The 16,293-nt window shown below is 35.6% G+C and overlaps 1 protein-coding gene and 1 long non-coding RNA gene across 2 annotated transcripts; one reads left to right on the top strand and one right to left on the bottom strand.

Annotated features, from left to right (window-relative positions):
* The first annotated feature begins 1,501 nt into the window (after window positions 1-1,501).
* On the top strand, window positions 1,502-15,121 carry LOC148843091 (cuscuta receptor 1-like). The gene is made up of 10 exons (XM_088956955.1): window positions 1,502-1,879; window positions 1,978-2,133; window positions 2,258-2,329; window positions 3,618-3,773; window positions 3,918-3,992; window positions 4,887-5,045; window positions 5,284-5,436; window positions 5,596-5,748; window positions 5,839-8,079; window positions 14,792-15,121. Exons 1-10 carry the CDS (start codon window positions 1,513-1,515, stop codon window positions 14,806-14,808), a joined length of 3,549 nt encoding a protein of 1,182 aa, XP_088813081.1. The 5' UTR covers window positions 1,502-1,512; the 3' UTR covers window positions 14,809-15,121.
* LOC148843092 (uncharacterized) lies at window positions 7,301-11,435 on the bottom strand. Its single transcript, XR_016103018.1, has 2 exons — window positions 10,542-11,435; window positions 7,301-7,545 (listed from the first exon to the last, which is right to left on the bottom strand). It is a non-coding gene; the product is annotated as an uncharacterized LOC148843092 (long non-coding RNA).
* Window positions 15,122-16,293: the final 1,172 nt, after the last annotated feature.

The following is a 16,293-nucleotide window of genomic DNA, read 5'->3' as shown; positions in this document are numbered from 1 at the left end:
CTAGTCCCAAGCCTGAGCCTGGCCAGAAAACTAAAAAAAGATTTTTTTTTCTTTCTTTTATTTAATAAAAACTGTTTTATTTATATTAAAAGACCTCAAAACCTAAAAAAAATAATGAAAGATCTCGTCTATTACTTGAAAATTTATAAAAAATAATAAAAAATATTATATATATATTATATAAAATATATTTTTATTATATAATGCATTATCAAATTGAACTTAAATTCAAGCCGAACTTTTTTGAAAAAACCCAAACTCAAACCTACAAGCTTAAAATCTTATCCAAACCCAACTTAAATCAGACTGGGGCGGGCCAACAGACTACCGGCCCATGAACAAATCTAGTGATGATCACGAGAGAACTTGCAACAACCCACTAATTAAAAGCATCGTCGCTACAGCCTTGTAAATGGACCCGTTGACACCATGTCAAGATAGAAGGAAGCATATAATTAGGTAGAGAATGTATCAATTGATTGTCATTTTGACTCATTTCTCATTTCCTCGGGATCGTCACGTTTGTGTGTTTGTTGTCGGGGTTCAATTTGGGCCAAAGGATTAGCCATTAGAGTCCAACGCTGTCAGCCAAACATCATGCTATACAAATAGAAATTAAGCTTTAAACAGCCCATATTAATGTTGCCAAGATGTCTAATCGCATGAAATTTCCCGAGTGCTTGCAACTAATTCCACAGCCTTGGCCTTGTTATGAATAGAGTAATAGACCAACGTTTATTGCTATTTTTCATTACTTCCCAGTCAATACGTATGTGTTGTTGTAGCCTGTGTAGCCTGTAGCCTGTAGGGGTTGTATCTCTAGGGCAAGATATCCAAAAATCGCATAATCCGTTTATGTTGAAATGTTTTAATTCTTTTGTAATTACTCCTCTCAACTTTCATTTGTAATAAAGATCCCTAAACTTTCAGATTCGATTCCTTCTCCATTAAGTTGAGTGATGAAAGAATTTAATTTACCAAAATACCCAGTCAAGAAACTGTAAAAAAAAAAAAAAAAAACGGAAAACTTTTATGAAAACCTGGAATTACAACTAGTACAACATTCAATTAATACAAACTAAACTAGTAATAAAAGGAAATGAAAAAAAAAATGTTTAAAAAGGGGTAATTTAAAATTTCAGAAAAAAAAATTAAACAATCACATAATAGGAACATGCGATACCACCTGCAGAGGGAAAACAACATAAAGAAGAAAAAAAAAAAGTAGATCTTAGTAGAGAAAATTTTCTAAATGGTGGAGCCGTGGAAGTCAACAGTCTTCAGCCCCTGTGGACCCGTTGAAGAAAATACCAAAGAAAGAACCTTTTTGGTCAAGTCGTTTAGATTAAATTGTTAGTTTCAGGTGAAGTCGTCTAACTCTAATCAATTATTTTTCCAAGTCGGAAAAAGGATTAGATTTAGGGCATATAGATTGGGGATATATAAAAGAGGTGGCCCATAAGATACTTGAATTAATATAGTACCACCAATTGAAAGTCTTTACAACAAGGGATGGAGTGGGCATTGTGGGTGTTGATGGTTTTGGTTGTTGGGTTGGATCATGGGATACTGGGGTGTTTAGAGGAGGAAAGAAATGGGCTTTTAGAATTCAAGGCTCATGTCCAACCTTACTTGAATTATCCAACTCTTGTTCAATCTTGGGTTGATGATGATAGCGACCGGAACTATGACGACTGTTGTGGCTGGGAGCGAGTTGTGTGTAATTCCACCACCAACCGAATCATTCAACTCTTCCTCTACAATATGATGGATCATCAAGTTTCAATTAGTTTAAATGCGAGCTTGTTTCTTCATTTTGATGAGCTTCAACATCTCGACCTATCACACAACCATTTTAAGGGCTTTGTGGAGGATGAAGGTAAGATATTAAATTCGTGGTGCTGTGCTCTTTTGGACTCCAAAATTTTAGTCTTGAAAAAAGTAATAATAATATGAAGACCGAAAATGTCCTTACAGGCTTGGAAGCGTTGGGTAGATTGAAGAAGCTGGAGGTCCTGGATTTAAGTTCGAATGAATTCGACAACAGCATCATGCGGTCTTTGGGTGCCCTCAAATCTCTCAAGAATCTGTCTCTTGGTTGGAATGATTTCACAAACCCCTTTCCCTTCCAAGGTAAATATGCTTTAATTTCAGTTTTAATTTATTTATCTTAATATAAAATCCATATGCTAATTAATGTATTGTCATCAGGCTCTCTTTTCTTAATTACTTCACTTTTATTTTGTCAAATTGGTAGAATTAGCGGGTCTGGAAAACTTGCAAATGTTGGATTTGAGTGGCAATACTATATTATGCGGCACTCTTCAAGGTACCTACCTACGCCCAATTAGCTGCATTAATTGCATCAACACAATATATAATTCAATTCAATGTTTTCTTTTAGTTCGGATGTTATAATCTGACCAACTATACCTTTGATGATGACGTTCCATCAAACTCAAAAGATTTAATTTTTTTATGAATCGCCCCGCCCCTGCATGCATTGCATTAATAATTGATGATGACCAATTATACCTTCCCCCTTTTTTCTCTTCTACCATCTTGCATTTGTATTGCCCTGAGCCTCTTCATACTCAATCACAGATTCAAAATAGGTACTACATCCATTCATCAACTATATAAATTCGATTTATATAATATTTTCCAATTTCTCTTTTGAATGCAGAGTACAAATTTCTTTAATAAGTTTATGCATAATTTAAAATGGAATTGACGTTTTTGATCCTATTCTTGGAGGATATATATATATTGAAAAACTAGAATCCCTAAGAATCAGCTTGAAAAGAGTATAAATATATGTACAATACAAATACATAGAAAACAGAAACAGAGCAATTCCCCTTCACCTGTATTTCTGAATCCCCTCTCCACCCTTAGAGCAGGTGAAGTACCCTTTCGATAAATAGAGTCAATTAGCCGACAATCAATTGTTGTAGGTGAGAATGAAACAATCCCGTTTCTGCAAAAGAGTCCATTCGGAAGTGTGAAGAGTGAAGACCAGCCATCTTTGGCCCTGCAGAAATTTGTTAAGCTCAGTTTGGAAGGAATGCAAATCCTTGTATTTTGTATAGCCTTAATCTTCAGATCATGTGTCCCTACAGTCGCTTCGTCCAACTTGGTATTCAGCCAAAACATGTCTACAAGGCTCTGTCTCCGGTCCATAGGATTAAGACAAACCGATTTCTTAATCCCAATCAACAATAATTTTCCCACTCTGCAACTTAATAGAACACTGTTCAACAGCAACGTCAAGCACATAGTGATGCACTAATTTCACTGTTTTGGACCAAGGTTCAAAGTATCCATACTGTTCCATATGTGATAGGGCAGGCGTATCAGCCAGTATCAGTGTTTTTTTTTTTTAACTTTTATTTATTTACTTTTATTTTTATTCAGAGGGATCGGTTTAAGTCCCAGCTATCCTCTGAACCTGACCCTGACCCGATATAACCCCCCCGTAGGGGCAATGTCAAAAAGAGCCGAACAATGCGTGAAAAGGAGAAGATCAGAAAACTCGCCCGTGGGAGGATTTGAATTTTATATAATTGAAAAAAAAAAAAAAAAAAGTAATAGTAATACAAAGACTATCCTTGCAGACTTGAAACCGTTGAATAGATTGAAGAAGCTGGAGGTCCTGGATTTAAGTTATAATGGCTTCGACAACAGCATCCTGCCGTCTTTGGGTGCTCTCAAATCCCTCAAGAATCTGTCTCTTTCTAGGAATTATTTCACAAACCCTTTTCCTTTTGAAGGTATGTTGAAATTCTAACTTTACTCTCAATTCGATCCTTCTTACCATAAGGCTTGGCTATATATGGTCAGGCTTTCTATTACTAATTTGTTAATTACTTTAATTTTTGTCATATCTGAAATTTTAATTAATATGAAATTTATAGAATTAGCGGGTCTAGAGAACTTGCGAATGTTGGATTTGAGTGGGAATGGATTAAAGGGCACTCTACGACTGCAAGGTACGTAAGCCCAATTGAATGTTTAATTTATAACTTTGTTGTGTTGTACTTGTATCGAACTCAAAGGTATGTACCCTACATTTATTTAGCATTGAGAATGGTTACCTTAATTCCATGCGAGCTGAGGAACAGGAATTCTTTTAATGATAGATGTGTTATTTGTTCTAGATCCATTTCCATGGGTAGCAGTTACATATACTCTTATTTTTCTTTTTGTTGCTTCCAGAGTTTCTGCTTTGATTAATATATATGTTTTTTGGTAAATTTATGAAACCTTCCCGAAAGTTTGGTAATTGCAATCATTTTTCCTGAACTTTTTGATATAGTTGCAAATAGATTAGTAGTATTTTTTAAAAAGAGTGATGAAAATGTCTAAAACTCCCATGCAGTGTACTTTTAACAAACGTGTCTGTTTTTCAATCTTTCTCTTCATATGAATTACTACTTCAAACCCCTCCAATCTCTTTTCCTAAATTGATTTATTTTTTAAATTTCCCTTTACATTACTCACTCAAAGGTAAAACTATAACTTTAAATCTCTTTGCTTTTGTTGTTCATAAAGTTTGTATTGTTTTCTTCGGTAAAAACCGACCTTAATAGTAACTGCATGAGTATTTTGGACATTTTCACGATTTTTTTTAGAAGATTATAACATAAAGGATTTACATGCAACTGTATCAAAAAATTCAGAAGAGGTGATTATAATTACTAAATTTAAGAGAAGTTTCACCCACAACCAAATTCTTCAAGGGAGGGGAGGTTTCAGCAACATACCCTATATATTTCTTTTTTCTTTTTTTTTTTTTCTTTCGTTTTAATACAGTTGGTAAGTAAGGTATGCCTAATTACACCATTTAATTTTGACCTTAATAATTTAACAATAACTCCTTGCAGGCCTTAAGCATTTATTTGATAGATTGAAAAACCTGGAGGTCCTGGACATGAGCTACAATTCCTTCGATACAAGTATTTTTACGTACTTGGAAGCCCTCTTATCCCTCAAGTTTCTATATCTCCGTGGGAATAATATGGTTGGGACCTTTCGTTGGGAAGGTACGTAGACTGTTGATGTTCAATTTTTATGTTTATATCATCGATTTCTAAAAGTCTAGGATAAAATAATGAGTATATTATTTTTAGATAAATTTTTGTATTACAAAACATTATTAATATACAAATAATGAGTATATTATTTTTGAGAAATTTGGTTAGCATTATTGAAAACGGTGAATTGAGGAACAACGTGAGAGAGTGGGTTTATTTTTTTGGCACATTCTGTTTTCACTCTTAGGTGTCGAAAGGAGGTTGAGAAAGCTGGAGGTCCTTGATATATCAGGCAATAATTTCAACACAACAAATCTTCAGAACATTGGTCTTCTTGCACCCAACATTAAAACATTGTATCTCGGTGGAAATGATCTGAGTGGATCAATTACCGATCAAGGTATGTATTAATTAAGATTATGTAGTTGATTGCCGATTGAGTGTAGGATTAATTTATTAATCCAACTCGAGTTTCCATTAATTAATGCATTCGCCATCAGTGATTAATCAATTTCTTCTAGTCTAACATTCCTTTCTTTTTCTTTATAATGTGGTATAGAGTTGGGTACTTTAAGGGAGTTGGAGTTCCTAGACTTGTTTGGTAGTACACTGAGCTATGATTTTCTCCAGAATATAGGAGAAATGGTTTCTCTTAAGTTCTTAAGGATGGCTAATATTAAAGGACTCAATGGCACTCGACTACCATGTAAAGGTATGACTTCTTACCTAGTACTGTGGGGGACTGTACGTCTTTGGATTTGGGATTAATATATGACATGATGACATGATGTTTAATTTGCAGGGTTGTGCAAATTGAACAAACTCCAGGAGTTAGATCTCAGTCAGCTGGATGGGAATTATGAGAATAATTATGGCTTTGTAGGTGATCTTGATTCATGTTTGGGAAACTTGACGAGCCTTCGGGTGTTGGATTTGTCTTACAACCAATTCGATGGAAACATTGTCCTATCTATCATTCGTGGTCTCTCATCACTTGAATACCTTGATCTTTCAAGCACTCGCTTCCAAGGTTATTTTTCCTTTAATACATTAGCTAATTTATCCAAACTTGAAGTATTCCGATTTGATAACAACCAACTTCTTCAAGTGGAAACTGACTTTCCATTTCTAGTTCCAAGATATCAATTGAAATTCTTATACCTAGCAAGATTCTCATTCAACAAACCACCTGGTCTAATTCCCAATTTCCTCCACTACCAATTTGATTTAAGAGTGGTTAGACTCTATTACAACAATTTTAGCAGTACACAATTCCCCACTTGGTTGCTTGAGAACAATGCGGGATTAGAGGTATTGCATTTAAAAAATAACTCCTTTACAGGCACTCTTGTTCTTCCATCCCATTCCTGTATGAATTTGTCTACTCTAATTGTTTCCGGTAATCATCTCCATGGTCAAATCCCAGATAATATCGGAGTTATCTTTCCTAACTTGGTAATATTGCAAATGCCATCAAATGCTTTTATAGGAAAAATTCCTTCATCCATTGGAAGCATGAGATGGTTGCAACTTTTGGATCTTTCTGGCAATTCTTTATCAGGACAAATTCCAATGCACTTGGTCACCGGATGCTCCAGGCTATATTCTCTCAAACTGTCAAATAACAATTTGCACGGTCAAATGCTTCCAATAGTTTCTAACCTGACTGGTCTGAGGCACTTATTTCTGGATGGAAATAAATTTACAAGAAATATTCCACACAGCTTGTCCAGAAACGTTGCCTTGGAATTATTGAATGTAAGAAATAACAACATCACTGGTAGGCTTCCTGGGTGGATTGGGAACTTATCATACTTAAACGTACTTATCATGGCTAACAACCAGCTTGAAGGAGCACTACCAGCTAGCTTCTGTGCACTTGGAAAACTTTCAGTTATAGATCTTTCCAACAACTATTTTAGTGGCGCGGTTCCATCTTGCTTCAGCCCAAGGAGACTGAGATATGCACATTTTGAGAAGAACAAGCTAGAAGGACCAATGACAGAAGCTTTTTCTAAAAGCACCAGTCTGGTGACACTGGACATGAGTGATAACTTGCTAAATGGAAGCCTACCAACATGGATTGGTAATCTTTTATCATTGGGAGCTCTTCTGTTGAAAAGAAATCAATTGGAAGGTAACATTCCCATCCAGATATGCCATTTGAAAAAAATAAATATAATGGATCTTTCTCACAATAATCTTTCTGGTCCTATACCTTCTTGCTTGAAAAACTTAACATTTAAAGGGCAAGGATATATACATGATGGAATAGATGCTAGATTTCAAAAAGGTTATGGAATGGATGTTACAAATTTATTTCAATTTATCTATACATACAAGAGTAGGCTTGAAGATCAATCCAGTCAATTTTATAACACTGATGAAAGGACCGAAGAACAAGTGGAGTTCACCACAAAAAGCAGGTATGATGTTTACACGGGCATTGTCCTCGGACTCATGTTGGGACTCGATCTCTCGTGTAACCAATTAACGGGAGACATTCCACCTGAAATTGGAGAGCTATATGAGATCCGTGCACTGAACTTCTCCCACAACCTCCTAAGTGGATACATCCCAACAACAATTTCAAACCTAAAGCAATTAGAGAGTTTGGATCTTTCTTACAACAATTTGGTTGGAAGCATTCCTCCACAGATGATAGAGCTATACTTTCTGTCCACTTTCATGGTGGCACACAACAACTTATCAGGAAAGATTCCAGAGTCGAAAGGCCAGTTTGCGACATTTGGGGAAAGCAGTTACGAAGGCAACCCTCTTCTTTGTGGAAAGCCATTAGAGAAGAGTTGCACTAGTGAGAATAGGGAACCATCACCAACGGGTCCAGCTTCTAATGACCAAGATGAAAGCAATAACTCCATTGACATGGATGCCTTCATTGTGAGCTTTGTAGCTTCTTACATTGTAGTGTTCTTGGGTGTGGCTACAGTCTTCTATATAAACCCCTATTGGCGACGTCTGTGGTTTTATCTCGTTGATGTTTGTATCACTTCCTGCTACTACTTTGCCCTGGACAATCTCCGTAAGTTACCAATGCTCTAAATCTTTGGACATACATATTATGTTTTTGATAGATTCCATGGGCTTATAACAAAATAATTAGTCATTTACCTATACCTCTTAATCTATTGATTAACGTGCACCTAAAGAAAAGTTTCTTTCGGTTATACTGCTTAGCCAATTCCAAACCTTTAAACTTTGGTTGTTATTATTTGTTCCAATCAAATAGGACAAAAACATCTATATCTATTTATCTGCATTTGTAATATTGCACCCCAGTTAAGGAAATTTTCATTGATGAGGACAACCTCTTCTTTGTGGAGAGTCACTAAAGAAAAGCTATATATATATATATATATATATATATATGGGGCATCACCATTTTGACAAAGAAACACCAAACATGAAGGGAGAAGAAAATTAAGGTCAATTTGTCAAGTTTGTTAACCGTCACTATTCTTTGGGGGTTGGGGTGGAGGATTGTAGGTAAGACCAGGTTAGATAGAGCTTGGCAATTATTTGATATATGTTTCACTTGAAAAATAGTTAAGCAAAGATTAGTAGATTACAACCAGTGACTTCTAGAAAATGAGAAAGAGACTGGAAAAATCATTTGAACAAAAACAATAAAAGAAATTTTATCTTTTGAATTGTATGGAAGAAAACATCATCTATCCTTAATGCCAAGTTTGCTCAGCTTTCCATCTTGGTCATGTTTGAAGAGAGAGGCTATCTCTCTAGCTAGCAACTTTCTTAGCATACCATGAGCTTACACGATAATGATTCTAGAAGTTTGACACAACATCAAATAAATCTAATACAATAGGGACACCTCTATTAATTGAATTATATTGTGTTGAATTGTGAAACCAAGAAGTTAAGCTTTTATCATCAACTGCCATAAGTGATAGCACTAGGAATTTAAGTCTAGTAAAACCATCAATGTTAACAATACTAATTCATCTTATTGTAAAAAATAGACATTCTTAAATGAGTTTATTTTCTTTTTTTTTCTTTTGTTAGAAAAGATTTTTATTAAACATAGAAAAACAAAATAGACAACAAGAAGAGAACAACATAACACCAGCAAGAGAATGACACTGACACACCAATGCAACAAACCAACCAACACAACACCAGCAAGAGAATGACACCAACACACCAATGCAACAAACCAACCAGACCGCATTTAAACATAACAACTCAACAACACTAAAACACAAAGGGGAAAAAATAGAAAGGAAACCAAAAACTACACCAAAGCAACAAAAATTAGCACCCCAATTACAAACTATATACTTCTACAACAAAGAAGTCCACTTTGTTTGTTTTAGAAAATGAGTGGCCATTCATTAGTCAAGTGAAATGGAATCGAAATAATTTTCATTTGTAGTGACTCTAAAGTCTAAGGCAACATTAACCAATCCGGGTAAGATTTAGATGGGGAGAGGGAAGGGGTTAGGCACCCCTCTCCTGGGTCCGACAGGTGGGGCTCACATAGTATCCTAAATGAAATAACAAAAAAAAAACAAACCAACATCAAAAGTAAATTTCACATTCTTTTATTATTTTTTTATTTTTTTCTTTTTTTCTTATATATATATGTATATATATTAATTTATTATTACTATTATCATTATCTTTTTGCTATTTATTGGATTTATCCTTTTCTATCGTAAAACTTATCCATTTCTCCTTTTATAGATTTTACCATTTTTTTATTTTTTTGTTGCTTTCCCTACTACTGTCCCCTAACTACAATCACTCCCACTGTCACAACAGATTTTCCTTTCCCTTTCTTACCACTCTACTAGAGCTCTTTCTCGACCATCAGCCCACCTCCCTCTTTTTATTCCTTTTTATATTTTTTTTATGCGTTTCTTTGTCATTGGATTTCCATTTATTCACACCTTTGTTCTTTTCAGTCTTTTTTACAGAAGCCAATACTCAGTGATAAAACCGGTTGATAGAAAAAATGGACAATAGATTGGTTCAAAAGGATTCTCAACATTCAAGCACCCTATTAAAGAGATATCTAAATCTCTAGCGATAATAAAAGAAAACTGAAGAGAACGATTCATTAACATCAGAGAATTGAAAGAAGTAGCTAATGATATCAAAAATATTAATTCGGAAAGGAAAAGCAATCGGTGACAAAAAAATAATAATAATAATAACAGAGGATGCAATACTGTAACAGACTAGATTTATATAGAAAAATAACAAGAGTAATTACAAAATTCCAAAGTAACATAGATTCTACCCCTAAGCATGAAGTGAAAAACAATAAAGAACATAACTATAAAAAGCTACAAAAGAAAAGAAAACAAGTATAAATTTGGGTTGGTACCAAGAGGTACATGAGCTGAGACAACTCGGTCTCTCTCCTCCCAACTACAAATACAGAGAAAGTCGAGCAAAACAAGAAAATAAATAAAATCAGGCGTAGAGAAAATAGGAATGTGGCCAGATATGAAGACTGACGGTTGTAAACGGGAGGGTGGCGAGAAGAAATGCTTGCTGGAAATCGCACGATGATTCTCAGCTTGAAATCGCACGATGAACTGAGGAGCCGACTTCTTATCAATCTTGATCTCTTCCTTCGAGTTGCTGCAACAATCGATGTTTGGGTAAATTTCGGCCTAGGATCGGTGATCAGAGATGGGAGATCATGACCTGGGATGGATTACCATGGTAGGGGAATTGAGAATATCAATTGTTCCTAACTTCCTTCTTCGAACAACAACGATGACTGGAGGTTGCAACCAGGGACCGAGTAAATAATGGATTTGAGTGATGACCATTGCTATGGCCTCCTCTGAAGCGATTAAGGCTGAGAACAAGGGACCCGTGACTGGTTTTAAGGGACTAAAGGGAAAGTAAAAACGTTAGAACAATGAAGGAAGAATTGGAGGAAAGAAAAATGGGTTTAGAAAATGATGAAATTCGTGCTGGAATCGAGTGAAAATGAAAGAGAGAATGGACATTGCTTTTGGTTCAGTATGTTAATGGGTTGAAGGTGATGAACAGCCATTTCCACGATTGACGACTTAGCTCGTTGGGGCGAGGAAGAGAAAGAGAAATGACGAGAATAGAGGGGAGAGAGAGAGAGAGAGAGAGAGAGAGAGAGAGAGAGATCACGACTTAGCTCGTTGGGGCGGTGGTATTTTCAGTCATCCCAAAAAACACAGGAAGTGGGAGGCGGAGGAAGAGGGGAAGAAAAGAGAAAGAGAGAAAGAGAGAAGGAATGAGGGATCGGAAGTGAAGGGAGAGAAGAAACCAGAGAAAAGATCAGGGAGATTGGTTGTCGCTGTTGTTCTCTATGTCGAGTCAAGAAAGGAGATTAACAGTCGATTCTCGGTGAATTCGGCCTCACCCTGATGAATAACATTAGGTTGGTTTTAAAATTGGGCATAATGGCAATTCTGTAATTTTTAGGGAATCTAGCGGCATTTTGGTAATTTTAGGGAACTTTGGTCTAGGTAGGTTTAAGGGGTCAAACTGGGATTCTGCTGTGATTTTGGTTCAAGATGTGAAGGGTTGAGATGGTTGTGAGCCTATACAATGATCTTGTGTGTATTAATGAGATTGGTTAAAATAGAATTTTTTTAAATGGATGGGTAAATAGGGTGTTTTTGGTTGAAATTTTATACGGTGGGGTTTTTGAGCATTTTGGGTTGATTGGCAAGATCAGTGGGCCTAGATCAAGCAGATTTAAAAGAGCTTTGATTTGGTTAATATAGGGTTTTGAAATAGAATCTAGGTGCGATGGAAAGGCAAAGAGAGGTGTTTTGGGCGGAAAATTTTCAGGCGGATATGTTAGTATCTGGGACATGGTGGTAATGTCTGATTGGTTTAGGGGTCAAGATCTTAAGAATTTCGGTTAATAGGATGATCTGAAATGGAATATTGGTTTGATGAAAGGGTAAATGGGGGAATCTTGAATTAAAACTTTATAGGCAGGTATTTTAGTGTGTTTGGAGTTTAATAGTGTGGTTTGATTGACTCGGATGTATTTGGATCAAAGGGATCTAGGTGGTGGGTGTTTCAGGTTAACAAAAATGGTCAAAATGGAATCTTGATGAGAGTGTAAATGAATGAATTTTGAATTGAAATTTTATGAGGAGGTATCTTAGGATGTCTTGAATTTGATGATGGTGTTTGATCTGAGGGTCAAAGTGTACACAGTGGTTGATCAAGGCCATCAGATTGGTATTGGATAGATCTAACAGTGGATTTAAGATTTTTTTTTTTTTTTTTTTTTTGGGGGGGGGGGTGGGGGGGGCGATTTGAGTTCTTTGGGTTTTTGGTGTTTTGGGGTGGCCGGAATGGTCTGGTCGGGTGCTCAGAATTAATTGGGGGTTTAGGCGGGGTCCTCCACACAAATTCACAATACTCTTGCAAACAAAAAGAATGTCTTGATGACCAAAATTAAAAATATTTAAATCTTTAGCGAGGTTAATCCATAAGCATCATATTCTACAAAAAGAACATAAGGTATGATAAATAAGTCTATTTTAATTTTAGCTTTGGCGTTTACTTCCATGATATCTCTCTTCAAGGAAAAGTACAAATTCAAAATCCACCCTTTTGTCCATCTTTATGTGTTGAAGTATCCTTCGATTTTATTTGCTAAAATCGCATACCTGATAAAAAACTATTTTGATGAGTTGTATAATAATATTAGGATTCTTAATCTATACATAAGAATTGTTGTCTATGATACTTGTTGAGATTCAAGAAGATGCAATTGGACTCCTAGAAATTAGTATGTTCAAGGTTGCATATATAGGTTATAAATTATGGGAGCTCCAATCAAGTCCTATCAACCAAGGATTCCTGGCTGATGGTCATCTGCTTTACTTAGCTTGAGATATTTTTCATTTTCCCCTTTTCATTAAGGTTAAGCTTGAGATATATATATATATATAAGTAGATTAACAAGGCTACATTGAAATCCCTCACCTCTTCCACTCTTGCACCATGCTTCCAGGTAAAGCATTTCCATTACATTTCTACTACATGTGGGATGTTAGTATTTTCAATATTGAAACCTAAGTTCAAGCTAATAACCTAGTCATTAGCCAATGCAAATACAATAATTTAGGGTAAGATGCAACTATCAATTTGTTCTTGCTCTCACCATGGAATACGTTACACCTTACAACCCATCTTGAAGAGAAGTATCCATATCAAATGCACATTTGCTGCACAGTAAGAGTAGCAATTGATAATGATGATATATAGTTGCTACACTCTACCCCATCCAAATCTCCATGTGACAAAACCACTAAACTATCTGCTGTTCAGTCTAGCTAGACAAGTAAATCCAAATTTCATTCTCTGTTTCATTCATTCATCTCAAAGTTTAGAGTTCTTTATTGTAATCCATATTTTCAATTTTGCATCTAGATTACTGCCAAAAATTTGTACATTTGTGGACTGATTCAAACAAGTTTTGGTGGTTGCGCCTTGATTACTGCCTTGTTAATTTTGTTTGTTCTATTTATTAGGAAAGTTTTGAGAGAGAAGCTAAACCTGTAGTCCTAAATCATAAACCAAGGAAATTCTTACATCAATTTACTAATATCAGAATATTATTATAGCTACTTATTTAAGATGAAAAAGCTTTTCAATCAGAAGGCTAATTGCACCATACAGTTAATAATATGATTGAATGATTGCATAACCTGGATTCAAGCTTGTCTATTATGCACTATAACCTGGTCAAAGATACTATCTTGTTTACCAAGGAATCTACACTAATTCCTTGAGGTTTTGCATGAATAACCTCTTCAACTTTCTATTTGAACAACCCAATTGTGGACAGTTGTGCATAGTTATACAACCATTAGTTGTGCAGGTTTGTCAATTTCCTTGTATAAGTGATGTTTCTACTTACTTCTTGAACATTAGTTTCTTACAATGCATAGCTTATATAAAATAGATATATTACAAAGTTTAGTTGTATCTATGCACAAGTTTCATGTCCTAACAGAGAAAATGTTCATCATTTTCTCGATGAATAACCTTAGCTTTGTTTTAAGTGTGAGAATAATTTAGGAATTTTCTCATAACAAAATAAGCCACTCAACCAATCCTTAACCTTGGCAGGAATTATTTCTATCTCGAGCGAGTAAGGAGACATTAATCAAATCTGTAATAACAGCTGTCCCATTACATGCTTCAACTTGCTCTCTAGTGCCTAAGAAAATCTTTAACGAAATGGCTACAATGCAACGTCAGTTCTAGTGGGGTGAGACATCTCAGGAAAAGAAAACCCACCAGACAAGTTGGAATTATCTTTGTTAAAATAAAATGAATAATGGCTGCACTATTTCAATCTAGTTCTTCTCTCTAAATAAACCTGCAGATTATGCACGGATGACTAGCTTGTGGGTAAAAGAGGAGTTGCTCTAGCGCAATCTTGCCCAGTTTGCAAATTATCCATCAAGCAGTCATCATCTTCCGATTGATGGTGATCTACGTACAAGCTGCTAATTTGGAATCTTCATTGGATCTCTTTTTGAAAAGGATGTTGTTTCTAATTAATTTAGTCTATGGCTTGCTTATAGGATTGAGCATTGTTGCATGCTTTTTTGCTTCTAATTCTATGGATTTGATTTATTTTTTGTTATTTGAAGTGGAGTATTTGAAATGCAAATAACAATTTTATCATTGAATCCTCTAAGTTGCAATCTTTGATGATTATTTCTTCATCGTACATCATGCAGGATGGCAATGGAGATGAAAGCTACTTTGCTACCAACCTCACAAAGGTGCATCATTCAATGGTCATTTGGGGAAGCTATGTCCCTCTTTCTACTTCAGTAGGTGTTCAAATCCGATTGCAAGTTGCTGGACTTTTTTTAGGCTAGTTTTGATTATTGAGCTTTATAAAATGGACCTGTTAGTGGGCCATCTTGAGGTTGTATTTGGACTTGTTGTTTGTTGTTGGTTTTGGTCAAATCTGTGGTTTATTGATTCATTTCATGTATAGCAGGGCCATTACTCAATGTTAGTATAGGGATAGAAATTGGACTGGTCCAAGTTAACATTTTACACTGCTTTGTGTTTGGACATTCAGGTTGGGTTCATTCAAATTTTGACAAAATCTCAACTTAAACCCGTGTTAAGTTGCCCTCTCCTGATTAGGGATGTCAACGGGTTGGGTTTGCCTCAATCCTAACCTGACCCTACAGTGCCTCAACCTGAACTCGACCTGACCCACCTTAAAATATGAAATTCCCGAATCCAACCCGACCCTATAGGGTCTAACCCGTACTGATCCAATCTAAATTAAGAAATTGTTTTATAAAATCTAAGATGTCATTTTTCCCATTTAAAAAAAAAAGGAAAAAATCAAAACCAACATATATATAAATATATCTTAAACTTTAAAGCTATAAAGTTAGAAATAAAAAAGTTAAATTTTGTTTTTTATTGTATTTTTTTCCTTTTTTATTCGTTTTTTGGCACTTAATTAGAAAGAGAAACCACTTTTTACTAGGTTTTGAACTATTAATCATTACCTAGTTGATGTATTATTTTCTTGCTTTTGTCCAATATGTTTGCATCGCCGTGGAGATTTGGGAGAAATTTTCGCTTTGGCAGAATGTATGTTAATGGGCCCAAGTCTTTCTTGAGAGATTGGATGAGATGGGATCAAATAAGAGAGGAAATGAATGTAGAGCTGTTGCCAGTGAGAATTATATCATCCATCCATATACAACAACAATAGGACATGAGTGCCACCACAATGATTAATAAATAAAGATGGGTCGGACGCAGAAGTGTGAAGCCCAAGTTCAAGAAAAATGGACCTAAATTTGTCGTATCAGGCACGAGGGGCTTGGCAAGCCCATAAATGGATTTGAGCAGACATGATGAGGGTGTGTGGGGTTCACATAGTTAGGAGGTTAGACTATATAGACCTCCTCTCGAAGATCATCATGCAAGAATGTACATTCGACGTCCAATTGAAAAAGTGGTCAGTTATAATATGTTTGAACATAGGGCTGAATGTTTCAATGAAATCTATTGCTAAGCATTGATGAAAGCCTTTTGCAACAAGATGGGCTTTGAATCTATGGATAAAACTGCCGGGGGTTGCACTTGAAGTGGTACACAACTTGCAAGGTTCATTCCACTACAGTAAGAGATCAGGGTCCACGCCCATTATTGATGTAGAGATTGTAGTTATTTTTCCTTGGCAGAACGCCATTCAGGATGTTGT

Source organism: Nelumbo lutea, chromosome 8 (genome assembly GCF_056320005.1).
Source record: "Nelumbo lutea isolate HS-2025 chromosome 8, American lotus-T2T, whole genome shotgun sequence".
NCBI classification, from domain to species: domain Eukaryota; kingdom Viridiplantae; phylum Streptophyta; class Magnoliopsida; order Proteales; family Nelumbonaceae; genus Nelumbo; species Nelumbo lutea.
Note: the sequence above shows the minus strand (reverse complement) of the source record. Positions and strands in the feature narration are given on the sequence as shown.